The 26,884-nt window shown below is 39.0% G+C and overlaps 4 protein-coding genes and 1 long non-coding RNA gene across 7 annotated transcripts; 2 read left to right on the forward strand and 3 right to left on the reverse strand.

Annotated features, from left to right (window-relative positions):
* The first annotated feature begins 9,574 nt into the window (after positions 1-9,574).
* LOC119551322 lies at positions 9,575-10,913 on the forward strand. 3 transcript variants are annotated; one of them, XR_005219538.1, is made up of 4 exons: positions 9,575-9,658; positions 9,710-9,898; positions 10,372-10,596; positions 10,675-10,913. It is a non-coding gene; the product is annotated as an uncharacterized LOC119551322 (long non-coding RNA). The 3 variants fall into 3 exon arrangements; XR_005219537.1 differs by having other exon boundaries at positions 9,710-9,919; positions 10,372-10,913; XR_005219536.1 differs by having other exon boundaries at positions 10,372-10,910.
* A 341-nt stretch (positions 10,914-11,254) lies between these two features.
* LOC119551321 (lysyl oxidase homolog 3B) lies at positions 11,255-13,995 on the reverse strand. Its single transcript, XM_037860617.1, has 4 exons — positions 13,752-13,995; positions 12,262-13,207; positions 11,702-11,859; positions 11,255-11,646 (listed from the first exon to the last, which is right to left on the reverse strand). Exons 1-4 carry the CDS (start codon positions 13,963-13,965, stop codon positions 11,429-11,431), a joined length of 1,536 nt encoding a protein of 511 aa, XP_037716545.1. The 5' UTR covers positions 13,966-13,995; the 3' UTR covers positions 11,255-11,428.
* A 5,884-nt stretch (positions 13,996-19,879) lies between these two features.
* On the forward strand, positions 19,880-20,428 carry LOC119551296. Its single transcript, XM_037860575.1, has 2 exons — positions 19,880-20,134; positions 20,194-20,428. Exons 1-2 carry the CDS (start codon positions 20,009-20,011, stop codon positions 20,317-20,319), a joined length of 252 nt encoding a protein of 83 aa, XP_037716503.1. The 5' UTR covers positions 19,880-20,008; the 3' UTR covers positions 20,320-20,428.
* Positions 20,429-22,648: 2,220 nt separating this feature from the next.
* On the reverse strand, positions 22,649-23,749 carry LOC119550738 (trypsin-1). The gene has a single exon (XM_037859654.1). It carries the CDS (start codon positions 23,747-23,749, stop codon positions 22,649-22,651), a length of 1,101 nt encoding a protein of 366 aa, XP_037715582.1.
* Positions 23,750-24,444: 695 nt separating this feature from the next.
* LOC119550250 (trypsin-1) lies at positions 24,445-25,926 on the reverse strand. The gene is made up of 2 exons (XM_037858825.1): positions 25,105-25,926; positions 24,445-24,762 (listed from the first exon to the last, which is right to left on the reverse strand). The coding sequence occupies exons 1-2, from the start codon at positions 25,924-25,926 to the stop codon at positions 24,445-24,447; spliced, it is 1,140 nt and encodes a 379-aa protein (XP_037714753.1).
* Between the last annotated feature and the right edge of the window lie 958 nt (positions 25,927-26,884).

Genomic DNA, 26,884 nt, shown 5'->3' on the forward strand with positions numbered 1-26,884 from the left:
AATGGAGTTTCCTTTAAAATCTGTAATATAGAAAGTTATAAAAATAAAAGTAAAAAATTAATGTGACCAAAACCCTTTAAAACTTAGAGTTGCAAACAATTCTGTATGATATATGAAGTTATTAAAAAAGTATGCAAATATCGCTAGCAGTTGAAATGTATGTTCTTATAAATACTTGGTATAAAAGGCTAAAAAAAAAAAACAAAAATAAATTTGGAGTATTAGAACCTTTTAAAAATAGTTTTGATAGTATATGATAGTAAAATGAGTAAAATTGCCTTGTAAAATAATTAAGTTAAGAGATGGTATTGGATTAGGTGTTTAAAATGACCATGTTGCTGACTTGGACTTCTTTATAGAACCGTAAGTATTCCCATTGGCCCAACCCATTTGGTTCATTTTCATTAAAACGCCTTTTTGGTCAGATCCTTTTCAGTTGTGGCATATGTGCCAGAAAGGAAGGAAGGAAGTCGCTGTTCGCTCCTCGCTTTCGGTCCCTCAGCGTGTCTGTGTGCAATATCCTTTTCGAGTCCTTTGCCGGTGGTTGGGAGTCCCTTTTATTTGGCGCTGCCACTGCCACAGCGCAGCAATGCGTGTATAATTGCTCAGACAATGAGCAATTGTTTTTCATTTTCCATTTTTCACTGCCTTTTTTGTTGTTTGCTTGTTGATTGCTGCGGCTCCCAGCTTTTTTTTTTCGCCTCTCATTTGCCGGCTTTCCACGTTTCCTTACTTGTTTTTGAATTTTTCACATTGTTTGCATACATTTTGCACTCAGTGTTCGGGCCTGGTGTCCGTGTATTTGTTATGCAAAGAGGCCTCAAAGCGTTCCCCCGACTTTTTTCCCCATTTTTCCGCCAATATGAGATGGGTTGTACACAATATATATAGAGTTTGCCATTTTCCAAGCAAATTAGTTTACAAAGGACGACAAACCCAGGCTGTCCACCCACTGTTCCCGGTCCTCCTGTCTTTTCGAACAAAATTGAAAATGCATTTTAAAGCAGACGCCGACGCTGCCGCGGGCTAGAAATTATTTCATATATGCCAAGTTTATTTACGCTTATTGTTTGGCCAGACATTTTGGGCCGGGGGTTTTATTCAGGTACACCAAGAGGATTTTTGTGATTTTAGAATTCCTTTGCATATCGATTTTTACCATAAAATAATCTTAACTTAATCTTCATACTCACGGATTCTTAAAAACATCTTGTATTTTTGAAGACTTGTAGTTACAAAATTTAAGGTATTTAAAAACTTGATAATAAAGTTCTTGGTTATTCGAATCAAGAACAATAAATCCTTTAAAATTTTGACTAGGAAAATAAGTATTCTTGTTAAATACGTCAAAAAATTATGCTAAATAACTTAAGAAAAGTAAAAATTAAACATTTTTTCACTAGATCATTTTAATTTGTAAAAAATGTTCTCAGGCACACCTTTAGGGAGTATTTTGTAAATAATAACAATAATATAAATTTAATTTAGTTAATTGTAGTCAGAAATAATATATACATCGAAAAATTCCTTGGGAGGTTTCAAGAACAATTTAATTCTAATTAAGTCAAACACTTGGGGAATATTTTAAAAAAATTACGAGGACTTTAAAATGTATTTTAAATAACCTATATTTCTTCTCTGTGCATCATCCAGTTATTGTTTGTTTTTGTTTGTTTTGCCTCGCCTGGCGGTTGGGGTTGCTCATAATTAAGTGCGAAAATTGGCCACAGGTTTGAGCGGAGTCTCCGTGACCCCGAACCCATCCTGCGCCATCCCCAATCCAGAACCCCCAACCCCAACCTTATCCACATCCACTCCCACAGATGCATGCAATTAGTTGGCCATTAAAACAGGCCAGCAGATAAACTACAGTTGCGACTGTATCTCAAATTAGTTGCACTTATCCCACAGACTCCTTGCAACTTCTGCGCCCACGTCGCCGTCCAATCAGGCCTCGTTTTATGACTCAATATTGGGGAACTACGGTAGTCCGCAGACAAACTTGCCGCACAGAGCAACAATTCGCCACTAATTTCAGCGCTATAAAAGTTCTGTTTGTCGGCCATAAATGTCAAAGACAGCAGGTCAGACGGTGGGGGTTACTATAGTATGCCATTCTATATAGGGGGACTCATAGGGAGCATAGGCAATGAAGTCTCGCGTGTTTCATTAGTCGCGAATTATGACGACCTGCCCATGGCCCCGCCCCTTCTTGGTTTTATTTCCCTGTCTGGGCAATGTGACAAATTTGCTTTTATTTTCGTACTGCCGCGCAGACACGGACCCCGAGATACAGATGCATATATTTCGATTTATGCATGCAAATGCGAGGAGTGCTGATACTTTCATGGCAAAATGGTCATGGCAAGTTTAATTATGTTAGCGTTTTGTATTCGAGAGAACATTAATTCTTTTCCGTGTTTGGCACACACTAAGAGAAAATGATTAAGGATCCTAAGTAGTTTTCTGGAAACTACTAGTAGTATTCTCTACCGCATGTTAGGCTAAATGTTTTAATTTCTTAAACTCAATCTAACATACGGATGAGAAAAGGACCTAAGTATGTTATCATCTTAAGACTAATCTGAAATTTATTTTAATTAGGAATTGGGTACCCAGAGAAGGTTTCCAAGAACTAATATTTATTATTTGAGTTATACCCTAAACACAACCGCTAGTTCTTGAGGAATGGGAAGACTGAAAGACCTTAAAATAATCCCTAGAATAAGAAAAACGAATTTTTAATGAGAGAAGTGCCCTTTCCTATATCATTTAACTAATATGTAATATGTAACTAATATTCATGATAAGCCGTCAATTAAATATATATTAATATTACCAAAAATAGGAAGACATGCATTTGCATTTCATTCCATGGTTCATTTTGTGAGACATTTAATATTTTATTTTAAAACAAACAATGGTTTGTTTTTAATTATCTTGTGCAGCGCACCTATGCAGACACCATCTTGTTTTAATTTTCTCAGTGCCCTTGACAAATTCTGCTGGCAAGACCTAAGAAATAACTCCTGCTAGTTGCCATCGCCTTCTTCATCAACTTCATCGCCATCGCCGGGGTCTCAGGTTCTTTTTGCTCCCCGGACTCCGGAGTTTTCTCAGGGGCGTATCAAATGTGACAGCTTGGCAAGAAGTCAGAGCCATAGACGTAGACATACTTTGTACCAACGCACTATATAAATGCTGGATGGCTTACGCAGACAATCAAAATTCAAATGGAATATCGTACGAGGTAAGTACGTTCAGAGGATGATGACGAGACAGTTGAACATTTTTTCCGTTCAAGTTGCATTTACTTGGAGTCTTCGTCGTCAGTTCCCCAGTCCCTGAGTTTTTTGAGTTGCTTTAAATGACGACAACTATATCCACACATGTCAGACGAACTAAAGACCAAAGAACAAGCTGCTTTCGCCTGGCACGATTTTGATGATTCTTTGTTAATTTCAGTGCACGGAAAGAAATAAAAGGAATACACAGAAAACTAAATATACTTTTAATTAATTTTATACAAATCTTTGTTATATTAAAAACGGTTTTAATACGCAAAAAAATTCAAATTTGTAAATACAAATCCTAGCAAATATGTATTTTTCAAATAATAAAAAATCTTAAATTAATGAAATTACCTCAAATAAATCTTAATAATAACCATTATATGTTTTTTATAATAGGTATAACAACACCCTATAAATATGTATATATTTTTTTTAATTTATTAAAAAAATATTTTTTCTAGTGGAGTCATACTGAATTTCTTGATGTACGCGTGACAAATGTTGAGATTGTACAATTGTCTGTGCTCTCTCACCTCCCCCCAGAAAAAGGTGTTGCATAAGAAGAGAACGTTTATCTTTGACTTACACACAACATTTGTTGTCTGCAATTAATTTTTTTGGGGTGCCAAAGCCTTTGACAATCAACAAAGAAAACCGGGAGGCAGCTGAAAGAATCTCTGTTTTGATTCCGAGAAGAGTACCGGCTTTTAGGAACGCAAACCTGCGGTATTCGGTTACAAAGAGTTCTGTCTGAATTTCTGCTATTTAAAGATTTCGAACCCCCTCCAGAGTGTCACTCCAAGCACAGCACGCCCCATGCACTTAATTACAAAACAACGTGGGTGGCTTCTCCAACGGGGGTCACATCTTTTTTCGATTAAAAAGTTTGCCAGTCGCAAGGCAATTGTCAGTTACATCCACTTAACCTGATGTCGTTGGGAGAATTTTACGACAGATTAACGAACGATTAACGGTGTAACGTGGCACTTGGCAAGCAAAACGTGCTCGGGGATTTCGCAGTGAAAGATCCAGCGAAAATACGAGTCCCAAAACCCCGCAGCTCGGTGCTAGGAATTTATATTTCGCAGGTGATTTGTCGCATAAAATTCGAATAATTCATAAGAGCGCAAAAATAACAAGCGGCACCCACACAGCGCCAGAGCGCCAGAAAGTATGCAACGAAATGCCGCAAACTTGGCGTCGCTGGCAACGCGGCGTATGCGTGTTAAAAACTTTTTGTCAACGGCAAGGGTTCCAGAAGGTAAAAGTGGTTTGGGTTGGGCGATTTCATGGGTTAAGGTGGCTCTCCAGCAGAGTTTGTCTTTTCGCTTGTTTGACTCTTCCCTTTTCGGCTTTTCCCGCCCCCTTTTCCGGGCTTTCAGCGCCCCTTTTCAGCATTTTGGTCACATTTTACCCGCATTTTTTGTTTTCGTTGTTGTCAGGCTTGTATCTCTAACAATGCGAAAATTGTATCTTAAGCGGGTGTAACTTGTATACGGATGGATTTGTATCTGGCATCCGTTTAGCGGTTGACTTTTGTTGTCTTTTTTATGCTGGCGGTTGGGTTGATTGTGGTTGATTATAGAGAAATCTAGACCAAGTGAAGGCCTATATTCAGAAAGCTATACCACAATATAACCCACTTTTCATATTTGGAACAGGATCCTATATAAAAAGTCACGTATGTACATATCTCTTTATTTTACTACAAAACCAATTACTATATTTTTTTTAAATTTTACGATTACTATTTAACAGATATCAGAAAATACATATGCATATACATACCTATATTTAACTTTTAAATAAAGCCACAGAGCAAGCTATAATTTTGTCACCTTTTTAAGCTTTTAAATTTGTTTGCTTACCATATGCAATCTCAGCGTATTTTTGTTGGCCATTTTGTATCTGAATTTCCATTTTCGCCACCAGATTTGTATTTCCTGTACATTTTGCAGCTCGCTTGCCCTTTGAACCGCAATTAAGATTGGCTCCACTCATATGCCAGCTGCCGCTGCCTTAGGGGGTTGTAAGCCCCATTTTCCCAGCCATTTTCCTCCCTATTTTCCCCCTCCCTCAACGCTGCTTTGTCGTTTCATTTGCATTCTTATCGGCTTCTCTGCCATGTTTAAATGTCGCCAGCATGAAAGTTTTTTTCCAGCCAATCCTCTGGAATATATATACATTTCTTTTTTTTTTTGTTGATTTTAGAATGTTTCTTCTTGTGTTTATCTTTTGTCACATGTGAGTGGGGAGGCTCCACGTATTTTTTCCTATTTTTTACTTTTTCCTCATCTCTGCAGCTGTTGATTTTTGATATATGGGTCCCTGCGGTGCTGTTTGCCCTCGCGTGAGTGGGAGTGAACTGTGACTGGTGACTGGTGACTGGTGACTGCGAATGTGACTGGTAGTCACATTTCAATGCGTTTGACTTTCGGGTGTGAGCTTAAATACGTATACGTCAAGTGGGCCGGATGTCAGGGGTTTTCTGCTGTGTAATCAAGAGTCAGAACAGGAAACTTGCCAGCGGCAAAGGAATCAAAGGCGGAAAGTCTTACCATTTTTCGCCCAAGATAAAGGATTCCGATAAGGTCTTGTCAAATGTGGGGATTTTCACAAATCTGAGCCAGATGAATTAGATGCTAATGATGGTGACGAGGGGTATACCCAGAAATTGCTTTACTTTCACTTGATTTTCGAAACATGATAATTGCATACATCAACAAAGACTTCTCCATTTTCATTGGAAATTCTCTCTGGCAAATGCTTACAAAATGTTGGTCAGCTGCAAATGCAATCGAAATCCTGGGCAACTTCATTTCCCCAGCAAATTGTTATTTCAATTGTCAGCACTCCTACCCCATATGCAGTTAATTTTGTGCTTGTGACTGCAATAAATTTTAAATGCACATTTCCAATGAAAGAAGCGAACCGAACCCAATGAAACGAAACGGAAAACAATTTTGTGCAATTTCACTAAAACGACATGGCCATGGGAGTGCCGAAAGGGGGTGGCTCAGTGCTCAGTGGGTCAAAGTGACACACATATGGCCCAGAGTCCTTCCTGCAGGACCTCCAACAACAATCGAGAATCGATGTCCTCGGACTTTAGGAATTCAGAGCCCCACAACTGACGACAAATGAAATTGTTGTTGGCAAAGTGCAGCGTTTAAGGAACACACACTATTGCATTTGTATATTGCATTTGGCCAGCAAATCGCCCTCTGCCATTTCCAGTTTTATGACAGTTTTTAAACCAATTTTCTGCCATTTTCTACGAGTGTAAATTTGGTTCAAGTTGGTCCTTTGCGGCCGGACTTTACACTTATTTTGTTGCGGCAAGTGAAACCACATTTAATAGCTCAAGTTTTGTGGTTTTGATGTGTAGGTGGGGAAATGAGGCTTGATTGGAGTGGAGTTATATAATTTGTATTATTACCTAAGTTTGCTGGTAACCTTAAATCTCAGATAAATGAATATTTCATAAGCAACTTGCCTTTTAAAAAAGTAATGAAATTACTCTCATGTTTGTTAATACAAATTAAATAAAAGTTTCTTAGGTACTCTTTAACATCAGCGATAATTATCGATAGCATTAATTGGTATCGATTAGAGTTTCCGAAGCAACCCTAAATACCATGGGTAAACTAAATATATAAATTGATTAATATTTTCCATATAAGCTTCCCTTTTAAAACTCAGTTTTCGTCAGTTTTGCCACCGACATTTTGGCAAAGATTTTGAATTTTAAGTGCGGCTAATTGGGAATAAACTCATTAGACGCCAGGCAACCTCCCTTCAAAACCACCTTTCACCACACAAACACACACGAGAAAGGAACGTCCTTGTGCCGAGCTGATGATAGCAAACTCCCCATTCAAACCCCCATTTCCAAACATTTCCCAACGTATCCACGGCGAATTTCATCGCACATTTGGCTTGTTATCATTTTCATGGCTGGTGCGACACATTGATGGGGAGCAAAAGAGAGGGGGAGATGGTAAATGAAAGAGAGGGGTAGATGTCGGCAGAAAGAGAAGGGTAGTTTGTTGGCTCATTTGTGTGCGCATTCATTGGCATTTGTTTTTTGGAATGGGGCCAACATTTGTTTTAATTATTATGAAAAGCAAATTGCATAATTAAAAATGTTAAATTCGTTTTAATTTTTAATTACAATTAATTCGATGCGCGGCTCTTTGAACACTCCAATGAAGCGGAAAAGGTGAAAAGCCAGTAGGGTAATAGAATGGGTGTGCACTAATGGGTTAATTGCCGGCACTGGGATTGCTTCACACATCGGAGTGAAAATCCCACAGTGGAGATCCCAATTAATGTGCCACATAGAGCGGTAACTGTTATCAAGAGAGTTTTTTTGCAGCCAGACCCAAGATTTTCCATCCCCGATGATGGATGTTGATGGCCTGCATGTGGGGCAATCAAACGGTCGTAATGTCATCAACACCAGCCGTAAGTGGTCAGCAGGACCAAGGATCTCGCAATCGCACACGTGCACACATGACAGGACGACGATGATGAGTCACTTTGGTCACGAAGCTATTTTTACGCTTGATTACACGATAAATGAAAATCAAACGTTTGATTGCTTAATGCCAGGGACTAAGGGTCATCCGCTCGGGCACCACCCACGGAAAAGAAGTGCTGCAATTTCGCCAAAGTATAAGTCTCAGGAGAAAGCGAATGGATGAGAGTGCACTGAAAAAAACAAAAACATTTGCGATATATGTCTAACCATAGATGGTAAGGATGTACGAAAAATCGATTGGATCTTATGTTACATTATTTGGTATCATATTATACTTTGCTTATAAGGTTATGATAGATTTCAAGTTAGAAACGGAAGTCCCTCTATGTTATATTGTTATTAAATTCCTTATTTTCTCAGTGTACCAGAGCGGGGTCAGTGAGTGAACATTTCAATTATTTATATGCTTGTTTACCCCCCTCTCCCCAAGATCTGCGTGGGTGGTTGGGTGTTTAGATGGGTATTACCGGGGTTCCCTTGTGTGTGCACGTGTCTGATAGCAAGAAGAACTCTAACACTTGACTGCCCTTCTCCCGGTTATCATTTATTTTTTGCTTCCCCTGACCGGACTTTGACTGATTTGATGATAGTTGAGTGCGTTCCAGAAAGTTATTGCCCAGTTCCAATCCAACAGACAAACACCTCTTGGGGTCGGAGATGGAAATCTGCCTTCTTCGCACTTTGATTGATTTGTTAATCTCCAAACGAAATACAAATTAAAAGCTTTTTGTTTTGCTCCACTCCAAGACCCGCATAAACCGCTTATGTTAATTAAATTTTTGGGGTTATTCAATGTTCCAAGTTAAGAGCTCTCCTCCCGCAATCAATCAATCCGACGAACTGTCTTAAGAAGAAGTCCTTTCGGCTGTTTGTTGTTGTTATGCTTTCGCAACTTAGTTTAACTGAAAATGTATTCACATTTTTGACTCAGAAAAGAAGGGGGTTAAGTCATTGGTGGTTCGGTATTTCACTATATTGATGAGTGGGGTTAGTTGCTCCCCAAAGCTTCTTTAACTAAGAGCTGAGTAATCAATAACCAAATACTTCCCAAAATAGTTTGAAATGTATCGAAGGGTGAATTGAGGCCATTGTAGGTTGACTACTTCTAAAGAACTTAATATAATTGACTTTTTGAATTGCTTTATTTATGCATTTTATGTTTTATACCTTTAAAGTACATATATATATTTTTAATGCTGATATATATATATAAATTCCAGTGATGCTGAACTAGAAAATGCTAAAAAAGTATAGCTTCGGTGATTTTGACATGTTAACTTCTATTCTTAGGAATATCATTCTTTTAATATTTTAGAACCTCGAAAAAAATTAAATAAAAATCGGACTACAATAGCATATATATGCCATAGGAAATATCGTATATTTAATGGGAAAATAATAGGAAAATATTTATATCTATGATATTTTTTAAAGTATGAGTATTTTTTAAATATTTCAGAATAACAAATAAAATTTTATAAAAATCTGAATAATTACGGAGTATTCATGTAATTTGTTGTTTTATGCATTGGCCCAAATAATAGCAACATAACAATCAATTAAAACATACATTTTACTTTTCATGTATTTCGGTATTTTAAAAATACAATTTCAAATTGCAAAAAGAACTAGTTCTCTACGTCCAGTTTTGGAAAATGCGATATATCTATAGAACTGAACAGTGCTCAGCAACGCATCACAAAAATGTCAACGTGGCGTTAGTGCCATTTAAAAATCGTCCACTTTTTTTGCGGAGCCGACCGAATCAGTACGCTCTTATAAAATAAATTTTCTCTGATTACTTTTTGAAGAAAGAAGAAAGGTAAGTATATTGTTTAACTCTTTTCCTTTTTCTGATGGTGTTTCTCAACAGCTATTTAACCATTCCGCCCAGAAACGACAACGAACCGACCATCTTTTGTTTTATATGGGCGAATAAACGCCATGTCATCGTCCGTTTGATGATGTTCATAATTTCGGCAGCGATGTCTATGTGACTTGGAGGGTGTGGTCCCGGAGGAGATGGTTAACTTTATACCGCTTCAGTCTGCAGCCATTCGATGTACTACAATGGAGAAACAAGGTAGCTAACTTCGGCAAGCCGAAGTTAATATGTATACCCTTGCAGGTTGTTCCCATGGAAGCAATGTATGCACAGAGCTTTCCAATTTTTAGAAAACTAGAAATTACAGAAATATGATAATGGTTTATTTAAATATACCAGCGAAAATGTATAACTATAACATTTAGTATCCTATCCTTCCTATGCCAGCTATATAATAAAGTAGTCCGAATGTTAACTCGTATTTGCTATAAATGCTATATACCGGAGTAAAAGAGATGTGATCAAAAATAATGAACGTATAATTATCATATTCCCCTGAGGTTCTCTAATCCTATTGTTAATAGGTAGAACGCAATCTCCCTTCCAGAGAGTCTTGTTTTTCTGCATAGGCAGACTAACCTCTACATTACCCTACTTAAAAACAGATCTGGATAAACCTTTACAGCTAAATTATTATTTCTCCATTTCAGTGCATCGAGTGGCTGCTGATGACGGACAAGATCCTGACTTTGGAGTTGCTGGAGGAGCATGAGAAGAAGCAGCGGCAGGCTGATCGCAGCGATGACGACCGGAACTCCGTACGTTCAACGAATTCCCTGCCAACGCGCTTCATCAAAGCTAGTAAGATGCCGAAAATCAGTAGTGTGCTCCAGAGATTCCGAGAGGTGTTTCCTGCCCCCTGAAGCGGTAGCAAGGTAACCATGTCCTCCGCAACCTCATTATCCAATTCTCATATCGCCATCGCTATTGAAATCGCAAACATCATCAAGCAGACGACTATGTGGCGTTTATTGGCCCAGATAAAGCGAATAATGGTCGGTAGGGTGTTGTTAATGGGCGGCATGGTTAAATAGCTTAATTCCTTTTTCAAAAAGTAATGAGAAAAAATCTTTTATCTTCCTTTCTTGTTGAATCTGAATCTTGTATGTACTGAAAAAACATCATTTATGGAAATATTTGTACTAATTTTCAAAACAAAATATTAAGTTCCAATATCCGGATCTATATATTAAAATGAAGTTTATATATTTAAAAAAATAAAAATATTTGAAAATATATTATACATTTTTGTTCGTTATTTCAGTTACCTTCTTCGGAGTTATATTAAAAATCGAATTATAGTCCAAACTTTATAGAACCCTTTCCTCAACGGAAAACCATCTTGGTGTGCACCAGTCACCCCATTTTAATGTTCACTCCCAGTCAGATTTCTTTATATTGCTTCGACTTATATTACTTGTAGTTCCACTTCAACACCTTTACAAGTCCCCAGCAATCGACACTTGATAAATGCTTGGTTGGTTCCAAAAATCTTGGTGTCTCAATGTCGGTGACATATTTACACCCCACTGATTTTCAAGTTCGGACCAAGACCTTTAGTCGAGCACTTTTAATTAATTCGCATTCGAGTTCGGGTTAAAGTTATAAATGTAGAAAATGTACAAGCTCCCTTTGGTTAATAGTAGTATTTGGCACTTTTTGATTTGGTTCCAGTCCACCGCCCACTTAATCTTAGTCTTCCACCCTTCAAGGTCTTCCCAGCTGGCAGTTTTGCACCCTGGCAAAGTTCTCAGTGTATATCAGATCGCAGATGGCAGCGTTGTTATCATAGTTCATCTCGGCCACCTTGAACTCTGGATTAATGGCTATCTTGAGGACATAGGAGCCGGGACTCAGGTCTGTAACATCCACCCATTGGCAGTCCAGGTTGTACAGATACACATCCGAGCAGTTTATGGAAATGCCTGTAATGGGACAAAGAAATAATAATAAAATATTAACGTTATCGCGTAATTATACCCTGGTCTCCGTAGTTGGCACAATTGTATTTCTTGGCCACTCCGGGCAGGCAATTGCTGTCCTCCAAGCAGAAAGAGGCCTTGTGTCCTTGGGCCACTTTGCGTCCTCTCAAGTCGAAGATATCAAAGGTGGCAAAAACCTCCATGCTGTGGAAATGCCTGGGGAATAAATAAAATTTAAAAAATTAATTTATTAAATATTTCGGTAAAAGAACCTTTAAATAACTATTCAAAATTATTGCCTTGTTTTCTTATCAAAGTAAATGTAATTTTCGTTTAGGGTTGGAAAAGCAAACCGAATCAAATTTGGTTAACGTTTTTGAATGCAAGTAAATAAAAAAACTGTTTCTGTTATATATTAATTAAAAATACATTAAATTAGTGTATTTAAGAAGTTAGGTCAATAAAGATAGGTTATAAATAATAAAATATATTGGTTAAACAAACAAATAAATATTTTAATTGGTAAAAATAGTATTATTCTGCGTATTTTTTAATTAGTTCAGAGTCTATTATGTTTATAATTGAAATAGTTAATTCATATTTTGACAGTGTACTCACATATGGCACATGTGCCACTCCCACTGGCTCTTCTCCTTAAATGGCCGAAAATCGGCATTTCCCGCATTGATGGCAGCCGCCGTAAACTTGAGCAATCTTCGGGAGCGATACCGCCAGTGGGGATCATCCCGCTGGATCTGATACGCCTCGTTGGCCACACAGTTCTCCTCCATGGCGCACTGCATCAGCAGCATGGGCCGGTCCTCCAGATGGGCCGTCTGCTCGATCTCCAGATAGTCGACGACCAGATCGGGGGCGATGTAGTCACAGATCACGGCGGCCACGTGCTGGCGATTGCCATGACAGCTGACTATTCCCCGGCTGGCATCGTGATGCAGGCAGTCGGCCAGTTCCGTTTCGTTGCCATAGCACTCGCTGCCACTCAGCACGGGTCTCGAGACATTGGAGCCACCAAAGAAATCCGTTTGGAAGGCCTCGCTGGCAAAGCCCAAGCCCAGTTGTCGACACACCACATTGGCCTCCAAAAGTGACCAACCGTCGGCGCAAACACTGCCCCATCGACCGCCATCTAAACTGACCTCCACTCGCCCCTCGATTCGCGATCTTCCTCCCCTCAATCTCACATACAAGCGGGAATGCGATCGAATGGGGTATTTCTGAAGGTCTTCATCTCTGAGGATGGGTGCTGGCACCGGGATCAGGGAATTTTCCGGGGGATAGCACACCACGCCAGCTGCCTCACCGGGCTCACAATCGTTCTCACCCCATCCCTCGAAATGGCAGTTGACCAACTCCTGTTCGTGACCCTCGCAGAAGAGGTTATCCATCCAGAAGCGACGACGAGCGGGTCCAAAAAACCCACTTCTCGTATACTTCCGCATGCCGGGAAATCCCAGTTGCCGGCACACTATGTGTCCCTCTGCCGAATCCCACTCGTCATCGCAAACTGCTCCCCATTTGCCATTGTGTAAGACCTCAATGTTGCCTGAAATTTGTAATATTTGTAAAACATTGAAATAAATTACTTTCTACTTACAAAATCTTAGCTAAGGTAATACTTTTTAAAGCACTAGTAAACATATTGATAATACTGATGCATAATGATTACCAAAATAAAAAAATCCATATAATTTGAAATATGGTATAGTGGTTATGAACTATCTCGAGATTTATAATATAAATAATCATTATTACCAACTTGATGATATATATATTAGAAATGGATAGAAAAAACAAAGAGGATATTGTGTTTTTATATTTGTTGATTCTAAGTGGTCGATCTTTTAATCATATCATGGCTATATCATTATTAGCATTGTAATCTTAAATAATAATCCCTGTGTTTAAGTTGTATCTACCTAAATATTTGTACTTTATGGTTAAACCACATTGGGCTCTATAATTAAATGTAAATATACAATTTTATAAGTACAACGCCGATCTAACCATAAATGAAGCTCTAATAAAACGAGATCAGTTCAAAATCGTATTACTATAACCTATCCTAAGCCATGTTAAGCAATCCTTACCTTCGTATTCGTTATCTCCACCCACCAGTCGAATGGCGCCCTCTTCCTTATTCAGGACCTTAATGTACCGGTGTACCAGTCTCTGTCTCTCCAGACGAGCCTCCTCCAAGGATCGGTGCTGCACCACAGCATCTGCTAGTTGAAAGGCCAGTACAGTGAGGCACAAAACTTTAAGGCCCATCTTGAGGACCTTTCGATCTTCGACTGCGCACATTTGCCCGCCGCGACGTTCGCATGAGAACTGAAGCTCAACGCAAATTTCTGAAACGGCAAACAGAATCATTTAACTATGAACTGGCCAGATACAAAGATACATAGATAGACGGCTAGATGGGTAGGTAGGTGGCTTGTTAGGTACATATTCAGATATCTGATGCGGTTCAGAAGCGCGAAGCTCAACTGACGTCATTGGCCGCCCGACGAGGGCGGAGATCGAGAGTTAACATCTGAAAACCCAGAGCAGAGAGTGCAGAGAGCACTGAGCACCGATCTCGGCTATATCCACTAGCGATTCCAAATCCAAAGCTGAATCTATTTCCCGCACGTATGCATGTCACTTAATGAGTTTTTCATTTTGAGGCAACACTGACATTGCCGTTGCCTAAGCGAATTGGCAAGTGGTGCACTGAGAGAAAATGGGGATAAACATATTTTAATTAAGAGATCCCGGGATACGGGTATACTAAAATGCTATAAGGATATATATATTTCCAGTATGCATATTATACACATAGACGTTTATGGAATACATATGTCTTAAATGAATCGATATACAACTTTTCAAAATTAAATGAAAATAGGTTTGCTTACTAATTTATTTTTAGTGAAACCCCATTAAAATCATAATTGCTCTCAGTGCTCGTCGAAGGCCAAACAAATGTTGCTCTATAAACAAATGCGAAAAGGAAGCACTCACCCATCTAGTTTAACACACAACAATAAACCATTATAAAATATTTCTCACAACCATTACAAACATTTAATGAGAGCTTTGTTGAACCCTGAACTCGCCTCCTCCTCCCAGCCGTAAAAAATGCATTGCCAAATCCAAAAATGGGAATGAAAATATGGAAAGCGAAGCCATAATTTCGACTCTGACTGAACACGACCCACATATGAATACAAATCTGCTGTACGGAATTTAACTACGAATGGTTTTGGTATCTCGTTTTTGTTAACAAACCGGCAAAATCATCGTCATCGTGGGGAAGCCCATTAGTTTTGGCATGCAGCCATTTGAAACACGGCATGCAACACCATGGCCACCATGACATTGACACTGAAACCATCGCAACGGAAAAACAAACAAGGGCTATAATACAAAAGTAAAATAAAAGCTTACACGGTTGGGATTTTGGGGGAGTAAAATAAAGGAATATGGGTGGCTCATTAGCAAAAGTGCCAGCAGCATAATCGTAATGGGAAATCAAACCCGATTAGGTCAGCTGGATAAATAGATCGATGGATGGGAAACGAAACCCAATGAAGCGTGCCGCCATACATTTGCTGGATAGATTTTCAAGATCAATGTAGATCAGAAACCGGCAATTGTCTACTCAGTACGATGGATGAATGACAGCTCGTTGTTGTAGATAAATCAGCGCAAATTCGATGGGAAACATGAGCCAATTAGTACTTGCAACTAAATTCTAAAAAATAAGATAGATATATTTCAAAATATTTTTAAATGCATTTATACTGTGGGTAGTTCAAAAATAACTGCGTATGTACATGTCTATGCCATATTTAAGCAGTACTTAAAATTATCGCAGTATTTCATCTTTGGGTATAGGAGAATGTTGCCCATATTAAACCATAAAAAAATGTTCGAAATTGATATATCATTCAACCTTTTCAGCATCTAATCACTATTACTGCTTAAATGGTACTCAATAGTTTTCTTACCCATTAATATTTCCAACTCCCAATAAAACGCCATTCCTTTTAATATTCACACATGCTGATCAATGAACATTTTTATAACCAACTCGGACGCATAACGATGCCTTAACAAATATGTGAGCAATTTATAAGGTCCAACATGCATACTCTATCTATGTAAATATCCCCTGGTTCCTCCTGCACGAACCGATCATAAATATTGGCCAGAGAAATTAATTGGATAAACGTTTTATGATATTGAATTATGATGGCCAGGGAGAATCCGGGGGCGCAGCTCTCTACTTGGCCATTCGAAATATTCCCACACAATTCAAAAGGGGGCGAAATTTTATGAGTGCGTAAATTCCATTTGGATGGCCGCAGGGGCTAAAAGGGCATAAAGGACATGGCGCAATCCTGGCGCAGCATCATGCACCAAGGTAATAAAATTCGATAGAAAATCGTGTAATAAAATCATTACACCCAAGAACCAGGAGCAGGACAAAGTCAGCTGGCCTCCTTCCCTTTTGCCAATCGGACACTAAAATCAAACGGGTCCAGGAAACACCGCAGGCGTCCTGACCAATCTGCTGTACCTCCTCCCGATTCCTGATCCTTGGGCTCCACCAGCTCCACCAGCTCCTCCAGGGATATAAAAAGCGGCAACGTGAGGCGACAAGTCCAAAGCTCCGAGGAGCCAGCCTCCTTTGGCCAACAATAAAATGCAAGAGTCGAGGAGGAGCTGAACAAGGGCACTGGAAAAAATTGGAGTACTAAAAAAAACTAAGTACTAAATGTGTTCAATGTTTTTTATTACATATTTTATTAAAATGAAAAATTCTATATTTATTTCAAAACATATTAAGGCATATTTTAGAATATATCAATCAAGAAAATATTAATTACGATGTTAACTACATTTACTTTAAACGTTTAGGGTCATTAAAAATAACAATATACAATATTAAAGTTTAATATTTCCATATTTTAAATTAATAAAAACCTCAATTAAGGAAAAATATTTAAATTGATTATGAAATGTTTGGACTTACTATGTTTGTTTTTATCAGTGTTGTAACGACAAAGTGGAAACCAGCGGAAAATAATTTGTGTGGGAGTTACCCACCCCAAGGGGATGATTTCCATGGCAGGAGGCTCCAAAGAACCAAGAACCAAGAACCAGGTCCAGAACGGATAAAAAGATAAAAACTGGTTAAGGGATATTGAAAGGCGGTAAATTGCTTTATTACTTAAGTGAGCCAGAGATGATTAGGTTCGCTTTGGCTGCAGCTTGCCTTGGGGCGACTCATTAAAACGGAGTTCCTACACCGGACTAGGGAAATTGAAAATGAGAAAGGAAAACTGGTAAGAGGAAAAAATAGGGCTTTGAGTGGGTGTAAACAAGAATTAACTTGTTATAATATCGTTGAGCAGCGGGATTTATTGGTTGAAATATAGTTGAACAATGTGCCAAAATATTACAAAAAGATTGGGAAAATATTTTATTTATATATTTAGTTTATGGTCCTAAGGAATTTAAAAAAACATCAAGCCACTTTTTTCAAACTGAAAGAGAAATAGACTCTTCAAAGGCCCATTCCCCTTCAATTACAATCATAGGGCTATAACTTAATTTTGAGCAAAGACCAACAAAGACATTAAATGTCTTCATAATGATATCATACAGTCGTATCACATATAGCGAGGCTCATTTGGACATTAATAAAATTGGATGACGCGCTGACAGCATAAATGTCACCGAAAATGCTATTAAAACTAAATTATAGCCGGCATAACCATGATTCATGAGCTCTAGTGCCCCTCCCTTCGCCTTCTACCACCAAAAAAAATCGTAAAAAATATAAAATGCCAAATTTGTAGCTAGCTATGGCAAAAAAGATTATTAATTCTTAATAAGAAGGCAAAGAACGCAAAGAGGGCACAGAAACAAATGGAAATAAAAACAGAAATTGTATAAAAAATGTGGCAAGTGGGGCGTGTGTCCATGGCTGCCTTGAAAATGTGCCAAAAACGCAGAAAAGAGGAAAAAACGAATAACAAGCCATAGAAAAAATACTCACAATCAGTGAATGCCCTGGCTCAAATACCCTTTTTTATGCGAATGCCATAGATTTTTTGTCGGTGGGGTGAGAACGGGCACGAAACGAAACCAAACAGAAATAATAAAATTAAAATGCGCCTTTTGCTTTGGCTCGAAGCCTCGAATTCAGTCAGTTGGACACACAAAAAAGTCCGAAGCAATAAAAATAATAATGAAATCAAAGGAATAAAAACAACAGAGACAGTTACAAAGACTTACAATGGGGCCAGACACGATGGATGGGTCAAAGGAAGGGGCAGCTGGTAAATTGGAGCCGAAGGACATTCACAAAATTGCCGTTCGGTTCTCGTTGGGAATCATAATGAGCTTTAGGAACCATTTTCGCTAGCTGAATTAGAAATTATTTCATTGCTGTCTGGCAACCGCAAAAGAGAATGGTACTGAATATTTAAAAAAATATATTTAAAGTAACAAGTCTGGCCTTGACCAGCTGCCTTTAAAATTTTCATATTCGCATTGTAAAAATGGTTAACCAAATTAAAATATTATTAACATAATTATTATATATTAAAAGTTTTAAGTCTAGCCCTGACCAGCTGCCTTTTAAAGCTTCCACTAATATTTAAACTTCTTTCGCATTGTAAAAATGATTTATTGAAGCGTTCAAATGCGATGGAACTTCCTGGCAAGCTGGCGACATTTTATTTCCATTGAATGGCATTGCACTCCATATCACAGGGAACGTGTTTTTGATATATTGAATTCGCATAACAGGTGGCCCTTCCGGTCCTCAATTTATATTTCCTTTTTCAAGTGAAACTTTAAAGTATTTTCTTCATTGTTTCAGTTTGAGCTTTTATACTCACACACATTTTTACTGCAGATTTTAATATCAGTTTTCTGAGTTCTGACATCACAATAAAAAACAAATACAATATTAAGAACGTATCTATATAATGTAAGTCATAAATCCTTACAAACAAGTAGCTATATTTTATTTTACTCGATTTTATTTTAATTTCGTCTCTGCCTTTTGGAAGGTTCACCCCGAGGCACTGTCTTTGCCAAGGATTTGCGACAAAACTTTTCGCTTATGCTGCTGTCTGTCTACCAGACAACGTGTGCAAATATTTATTCTAGGATTCTTATTCTTGGGGAAGCTGGAACAAAATGAACACGAAAATTCGCCAGACAGCAGGAAAATATTTTTATAAAAGCAACTTACGTCGAGCGAGTCAATACAATTGAGTTTTAAAATGTTCGCAGGGAAATCAATTAATTTTTTGTCCCAGTTGCCGCTAATTGAATTCGCCATATCGCAATATACTCCAGTGAAATAATAAATAAATCCAGTGCTCCATTGTTCGCTGAAAAATGGAGCGAGACACATGTTCCATATCATGGAATTTGTCCCCGTGCCGGCTAAATGAATTATGTAACATGTCTAGCCATTTAGTGCCATAATTCAAAGCAATCTATGCCACACCAGACAAAACAGCGCCCATCACTGGGTCTCCTCCAATAAAAGGGGGCGTGGCAGTGGCTGTAGGGTTTTATGTGAGAACCTAAATTGCACGCAGTCCAGACAAATTGCATTTGCATAGCGTAATTGGAAAATGTCGCGTGCGACAAAAAAAAATATGATTGAAAAACTATAATTTGTACGGCGGCTTATGAAAGCTGGAACAAAAGACATATCTAAATGGGATCCCAATGGAGAAACATAATAATTTTACTAATTTTCATTTGCTGATGGAGCTGGAATCACGTTGAGTCCAAACAATTTGTTCTGGATGGGGAAAAGTTATTGAACAAGATAAACAACTTAAATGTAATTATTATAACTAGTCGTGGGACTATTAATATTAATATTTATTAATATTTTGATTAATATATTAAGATCAGTGAGACTTACATATTTTCATAGAACTCGACATTTAACTAAAATTTTTCTATTAAGAAAACAAACATCTAAATAAGATTTAAATTAGGACTTATGTAAAATACTTTGAAATACAATTTATAGTGTATATTTTGTTTGGCTTTTCTACCAACATAGTTTCAAAAATATTATAATGTATTTTATAAACATTAAGAATTTAAATGATAATATCAAATCTTTAGCCCATAAGAAAACCTATATTTAAAATAATATTTACAATATATTTAAGCGAAACACTATGACTTAAACATCATTATGTAAATTTTGTTTGGCGTTTCCCCCCAAAATAGTTTCCGAAAGTAAGTTAAATTCCCCAAAATCCCTTTTTAATCCATTATCGGTGCGAGTGATACCTGAAGCTCCATCGCAAAAATGCCAGTGGCCGTGCGTCTTGTGGAGACCCTGACCCTCATCACCATAATGGGTCTTATCACCTGCATTGGCCTCAGCGTGATCCTGGCCCAAAAAACCCTCAGTATGACCATAACGTTTCTGGAGGTAAGCATATGCAGTTACCATCTTTCCTATTCTGATTATTAATTTGCGTATTATACTAGCCCGCAGCGAATATTGCCAATATGGTGTTAATCTTAACCGAAAGAGTGCTGGTGTCCTCACTACTCTGCGTTTTGGGTCTCACGAATATTGTGGGAAATGCCCTCCAAGGGGCTGGAATCGCCTGATGATCGCTTCATTTTCCCCCTCTAACTTTCGATTTTCTGATCCATGTTGAACTCTGTTGTATGCCCCAAAATTCTCAATATATTATTCGCCTTACGTTTTATTATGCCATTACTGTCCGCCAGTTTTCAGTTTTTTTTGGGTGGGGGTCTCAAACTCAAACGCGGCACCGCTCACTAATATTCAATCAAACAATTTTACGCCCCAATAAACTTTTCTAACCTGCGGCTGGCCAAACATAAAAGTGCAAAAACCAAAAATAAAATAAAGCAGAACTCAGCTCAATTGCAGCAAATTTGCGCCTGGCCAAAAAGGAATTGGGGAAAGGGGACGGGAAGCGAGAAAAATAAATATTTTTACCACAAAAGCCAATTTGGTTGCACAAATTTAAACTGCGCTCGAGGATGAATATAATTTTTGGTGCCTTTTTAATACACTTCGAGAGAGAGTCCTTTAATGCAGAGAATAAGTTTAACGATCAGAAACTGGGGTGTAGTTTTTAATATTTTAAATGGTAACTAACATTATTAGCTTTAATTCTGATATCATGTCCATTCAAATGTAATATTAAATATAAAAACTTTCAGTGTTTAGTAGTCTATATTAAAGATCGATAGTGAGATCTTTCTACTTTATCAAGGGTATGTAACATTTCGCATTAAGGTTGTTCTTCAATCCTCTTTATTTTATTTCACTTTTAGCCGCCTTTAAAGTTTTAGCACCTTTTGCCAGCTGCTTGTTCTATTATTTAGTTATTTATCAATGTTCTGACTTTGGTCTGGGTTGGGTTTGGGTCCCGGTTCAATCCCGATGGGACAGGCACGCACAGCGGACCAAAAGCCCCCAAACCAGAACCGTCTGAAATCGAGTGTAGGTGTCTGCGGTTGTTTCTGTTTGCATGAGCTTTTTTTGATTTAGTGGCAATTTCGTGTAGCAAAAATTGCAGAGTGCCCCGAGGGTAGACTTGAAAACAAGCAGATTACAGGCGGAAATTGAGGCAAGAGTGAGAGGGAGTAGCTAACAAGCCGAAAACTGGAACAATAAGCTGGCGATGTGCTGCAAAACACCTCGGAGAAATCGGCATGTAAGTGGTGATCGCCGCAGCCAGATCATTCATTATCCTATCCACCATAAGGGCTTACCAGAGGGGAGTACAATTTAGTCCATGGCTGCCCTTTTACCGATTTATCTTCCGCATCTTGGCCAGACAATTCTAAACAGTCGTTTACACATCTCAAAAGATCCTAAATAAGCATAAGGGATATTATATGGTCTCAGGTCCCTTTAAATTTTTAATTGATCATCATAGCTTGGCATCAAGATATTCTTCTATAAGAAGATCAAATTTTTAACCAATTTTCATGTTCAATTTATCCTTATTTCCAATGGGTTCTGAATAGGAACCCAAAACTGGACTTTGAAATTCCATAACTTGAGCTATATGAATCCGACAAAGACGTGGTATACTTCTATGAGTTTGTGGTTAAATTCTCTAAAAATCTGCATTAAAGGTTTTCATCTCCACGCGGTTCGAATTTTTAACCCATTTTCATGTTCAATTTATCCTTATTTCCAATGGGGTCTGAATAGGAACTCAAAACTGCACTTTGAAATTCCATAACTTGAGCTATATGAATCCGATAAAGACGAGGGATACCTCTATGAGTTTGTGGTTAAATTCTCTAAAAGTCTGCATTTAAGGTTTTCTTCTCCACGAGGTTCGAATTTTTAAACCATTTTCATGTTCAATTTATCCTTATTGCCAATGGGTTCTGAATAGGAACCCAAAACTGGACTTTGAAATTCCATAACTTGAGCTATATGAATCCGATTAAGACGTACGATTCCTCTATGAGTTTGTGGATAAATTCTCTAAAAGTCTGCATTTAAGGTTTTCTTCTCCACGAGGTTCGAATTTTTAAACCATTTTCATGTTCATATTATCCCTATTTCCAATGGGTTCTGAGTAGGACCCCAAAACTGCACTTTGAAATTCCATAACTTGAGCTATATGAATCCGATTAGGACGTGGGATACCTCTGTGAGTTTGTGGTTAAATTCTCAAAAAGTCTGCTTTTAAGGTTTTCTTCTCCACGAGGTTCGAATTTTTAACCCAAAACTGCACTTCAGAGTTTCATAACTTGAGTGATTGGAAACCGATTTAGAAGTAGGATAACTCTACGAGTTTGTGGCTGAATTCCCCTTACGTTCTTGATTTACATTGAGCGTTAGAAAATTTAGTTTCCTATAAAATCACATAAATAATTCAAATATCAGTGGCCAATGGCCTTTATTAGCGATGTATTAATTGAGAGCAGAAGACCATGAAATTTAAACCAACTTGTTGGCCTCCACTACCTCGGGATCTGGTTCTGCTTGGCCACCGGCAGTGGTGTTCTCCTGTTCCTGTTCTCCCTGCTCGGTGGTGTTTGTGGGTGAAACCGGTTCCCCTGCAGCTTCTGGCTGGGCACAGGAGCAGGCATCCTTGGTATTCTCCGCAATCCAGTTGTTAAAGTTGCTCACCCGAGTGTAGACCCCAGGGGCATTTGGTTTGGCACATCCTTCGCCCCAGGAAACAATACCCGCCAGCTGATAGGCCTCTGCGGAGCCCCGGACATGCATGGGTCCACCACTGTCACCTTGGCAGGAATCCTTGCCGCCCTGCTCCACGTAGCCAGCACAGATCATATTCTCGGTGATCCTGGATTCGCCATAGTTGCTCTGGCGACACTCCTCTTGGGTGAGGATGGGCACTTCCACCTCCTGGAGGGTATCTGAAACGGGTCCACCTTCACTCAAGGCTCCCCAACCGGTCACCACAGCCGTTTGACCCGCATAACTCTCGCTGGGAATGGGCAAACAAACTGGATGCATATCTATCCCAAGACGAACTGGTTCAGTGAAGCGAATCAGGGCAATGTCACTGTCAAAGTTCCTGGTGCTATAGCTAGGATGGATCAGCACCTTGGCCACCCGACGATCCACGATCTTCACATGGCTATCCTGACGATTGTGCTCCAGCAGACGAGCCGTGATTAAACGATGATAGAAACCATTAACGCAATGGGCAGCGGTCAGGGCATATTGATCATTCACCAGAGAACCACCACAATAGAAGCTACCGAACCACATGAGCATTATCATCCAGGGATACTCATGGACCTCCGTCTCCTGACCTCCAACAATCCTATGACGGGTATTGATATTACCGCAGGTACATTCGGCACACTCTCTTTTGGCAGGGGAACTCCAATCCGCAGGAACCTCGGGACCCAGGATAGATTGTATCCAATCCAAAAAGCTACTCTGCCTTAGTTGAGCCAGGTGGTTCAAGATCTTTTCTGGCTCGGAGGCGGAACGCAAAGAGGGCGTGGCCCAGGCCAAGTCACCACATGCTATTGCAGCAATCAGTAAAATACGAAAATTACACATGGTCAACTAACCTGGCCAACTTGCAATTGGCAACTAACCAAATCCTGGAAGACAGATGATAACCAGAACTCTTGCAATCTGAAAGCCAAGAACTGGCTAGACCAGAATAATACAAGGAAACCGGCTCCCGAGAAAGGTTAGCGCACTTTGTGGAAACTTTTCTTTTAATCAATAAATATAAAACAGCTTGAAAATAGGATCTACGACAATGCAGAAGTTAACATACTCTTGCAAAAGGTGGTTTTCTGATTTAAGAATAATTGGAACATATATCCCTAGAAAGTGCAAAGTTATTTTCAGCGAAAATAGTTTGTTTCTTGGGATATAGGAATCAGTGACTCGGGAAATAACAAGCTTTTTGCAATGAAAACTTGACTTTCAATCGATTCTATTGAGTGTTGATAATTTTGTGGGGTGTTAGACTAAGGAAAAATAAGAGCAAATCTTTTGGAAACTTTATTAGCTATATTTAAAAATGTCATATTTTTTGTAAGCCAAAGAAAATTTATTTTCTTATACCAAGACCTTAAGAAGTATCACATTGCAGGGGAGATATGTAATCCTGATATTTTATGGACGATATGGACGATATTATGGCTTAAAGATCCTAAAATTTGCTCTTATTCCCTATAATTCATTACCACCCAAGCAAGAGTATTTAACTATTTAAAGATACAGAAATAGCTAGATGGTCGCTACTTGATCTTCTTGGTCTCCTGCTGGCAGAGGCAAGCCTGTTTGGTGAGGTTCTTGATCCAGGTTCCATAGCGATTGACTCTGGCATAGACACCAGGATAACCTGCCTTGGCACAGCCCTCGCCCCACGAAACCACGCCGGCTATTTGATGCTCTCGCGTTCCACTGGCCACGATGTGCAGAGGACCTCCACTGTCGCCCTGGCAGGAATCTTTGCCACCCTCATCGTATCCCCCACACAACATGTTATCAGTGATCTTGTTTCCATAGCGACTCTTTCGGCACTCATCTTGCGATAAAATGGGAACTTGTACCTCCTGAAAGAAAAAGATTTTTCGAAATTTTTAAAATATATTAAGCTATTAGAAATATTATTATTAAAATAAAATTTCAACTTTAAATGTACCATATGCACTCATAACACCTGCATTCTTAACTTCATATATCTTCTTTTAGGTATAGCTCAATAAAATATAAAACAATTTCGATTTTATTGTAATGGATTGTTTTGGATTTACTTATTTACTCTTTAAGTCTTAAATAATACTTTGGTATATCAACGACATTTTCATTAAACTTCTTAATGGTTCATACTTCCAAGATTTCCTCGCTCATATTTATAGATGATAGATAGATAGATATATAAAAATTGGGCTTACCTGAAGAGTATCTGATGTGGGTCCACCAACTTTGAGAGCTCCCCAGCCAGTGACTATGCCATGTTCCCCCTTGAAACTTCTGCCCGGCGTTGGCATACAGACGGGATGCAGTATCTCGTTGAACTCCACCGGCTCATCCAACTTGATGATGGCTATATCGTTGTCGTAGTTCCTGGCATTGTACTTGGGATGTGTGATCACCTCGGCCACCTTGCGGTCGATCTTCTGCATGTGCGACATCTTGCGGTCATGTTCGAGCAGTCTCACCGAGATTCTCTCCTTCCGGAATCCATAGACGCAATGTGAGGCAGTTAGGAGGAACTGATCATTTAGCAGGGAGGCGGCACAATAGAACCTTCCGCCATATAGCAACATGGCTACCCAGGGATACTGGTGCACCTCCGTCTCCTGACCACCCACAATCCTCTTCTGTATGTTGGCTATTCCGCAGACGCAGTCGCTGCAGTTTCTCGGAGGACTCAGAGTGGGTGGAGCCGGGGTGGTGGCCTTCCTGGTCGTGGTGGTGCTGGACGAGGGAGCCGGGGTGGTGGTTGAGGTGGTGGATGCAACCTCCGGCATCGTGGAACTACTGCTCAAAGTGGCCAGGGTGGCATTCTCCGAATCGGAGCTCCCTGGGCGTTGTGGCAGCAGTGAGAGAACCCATTGGATGAAGGTGTTCTGGGATTGTTTCAGCAGGGGATTGGCCTCCGATTGCGGTGATCCTTGATCCTGGGATTCTGACTGAACCTGACCTACAGCCTGCTTCAGCTGGCAGCCCAAAGCCAGGCAGATCAGCAGTAGACACAACCAGGCTCGACTCATTTCTCTAGACTTTTTCCGGCTTTCTCCACAGCGACACCACCGACTCGGGTGGCTCTCGGCAAACTGATCGGCCAGCCGCTTGGCCAGCATTTGAAAGCGGCATTTCACCCAAAAAAGAAAAAAAAAAGTGGTTCTGGCCGGTGGCACGTCCACTTTGCCAATCCAATCCACACAGCAAGAAACAATGATTTATTTGAAGTATGCATATTTTGCAAGACGTGAATATTGCAGATTTCTCTTGGTAAGGAAAACTGGCTTTAGAAAGGTTTGAAGATTAACTCAATTTTTAACGTTCTCTGAATTATAAAAGTCGCATGGGGTTGTACAATACAACATTTAATTTAGAGAAGATCTAATATATTTTTAAAGTTTCCCAAACTATGTCAATACATTTAGATATTATATGAAACTCTAATGGAATTTATTTTCTTATCACAGTCACATACTTATTACAACTCAATAACCTTTAATTTAAATATTATATCTTCTTTGTAGCACAACTGTTTGAAGAGTATATAGATTTCCTATGAATTTTCTTTCTGTGCACCCTCGCACTCCCCTCAAATTTGCATTTGTATTCTGCGCATGCGTGGGCGCCTCAGGGCATCCACACTTTACATTTCTTGACCATGATACTTCACTCAGTTGGCCAGCAAACAAAACAAAACAGAATCGAAGCCACTCATCCACAAAAGTAGACTTTTTGTTGCTTTTTTTCAGCTTTTTTTGCGCCACTGAAGTAGCGAAAGTTTTTTTCTCGCTTCAATACTTATTGAAATGAATTTTTTGCTTCTTTCCTATCCAATCGATCGATCGGCGACGCATCGTAATTTTACTTTCTTTTGATTTATATTATTATACCCTTGCAGAGGGTATATTGATTTCAGTCAGAAGTTTGCAACGCAGTGAAGGAGACGTTTCCGACCCCATAAAGTATATATATTCTTGATCAGCATGA

This window comes from Drosophila subpulchrella, chromosome 2R (assembly GCF_014743375.2).
Source record: "Drosophila subpulchrella strain 33 F10 #4 breed RU33 chromosome 2R, RU_Dsub_v1.1 Primary Assembly, whole genome shotgun sequence".
NCBI classification, from domain to species: domain Eukaryota; kingdom Metazoa; phylum Arthropoda; class Insecta; order Diptera; family Drosophilidae; genus Drosophila; species Drosophila subpulchrella.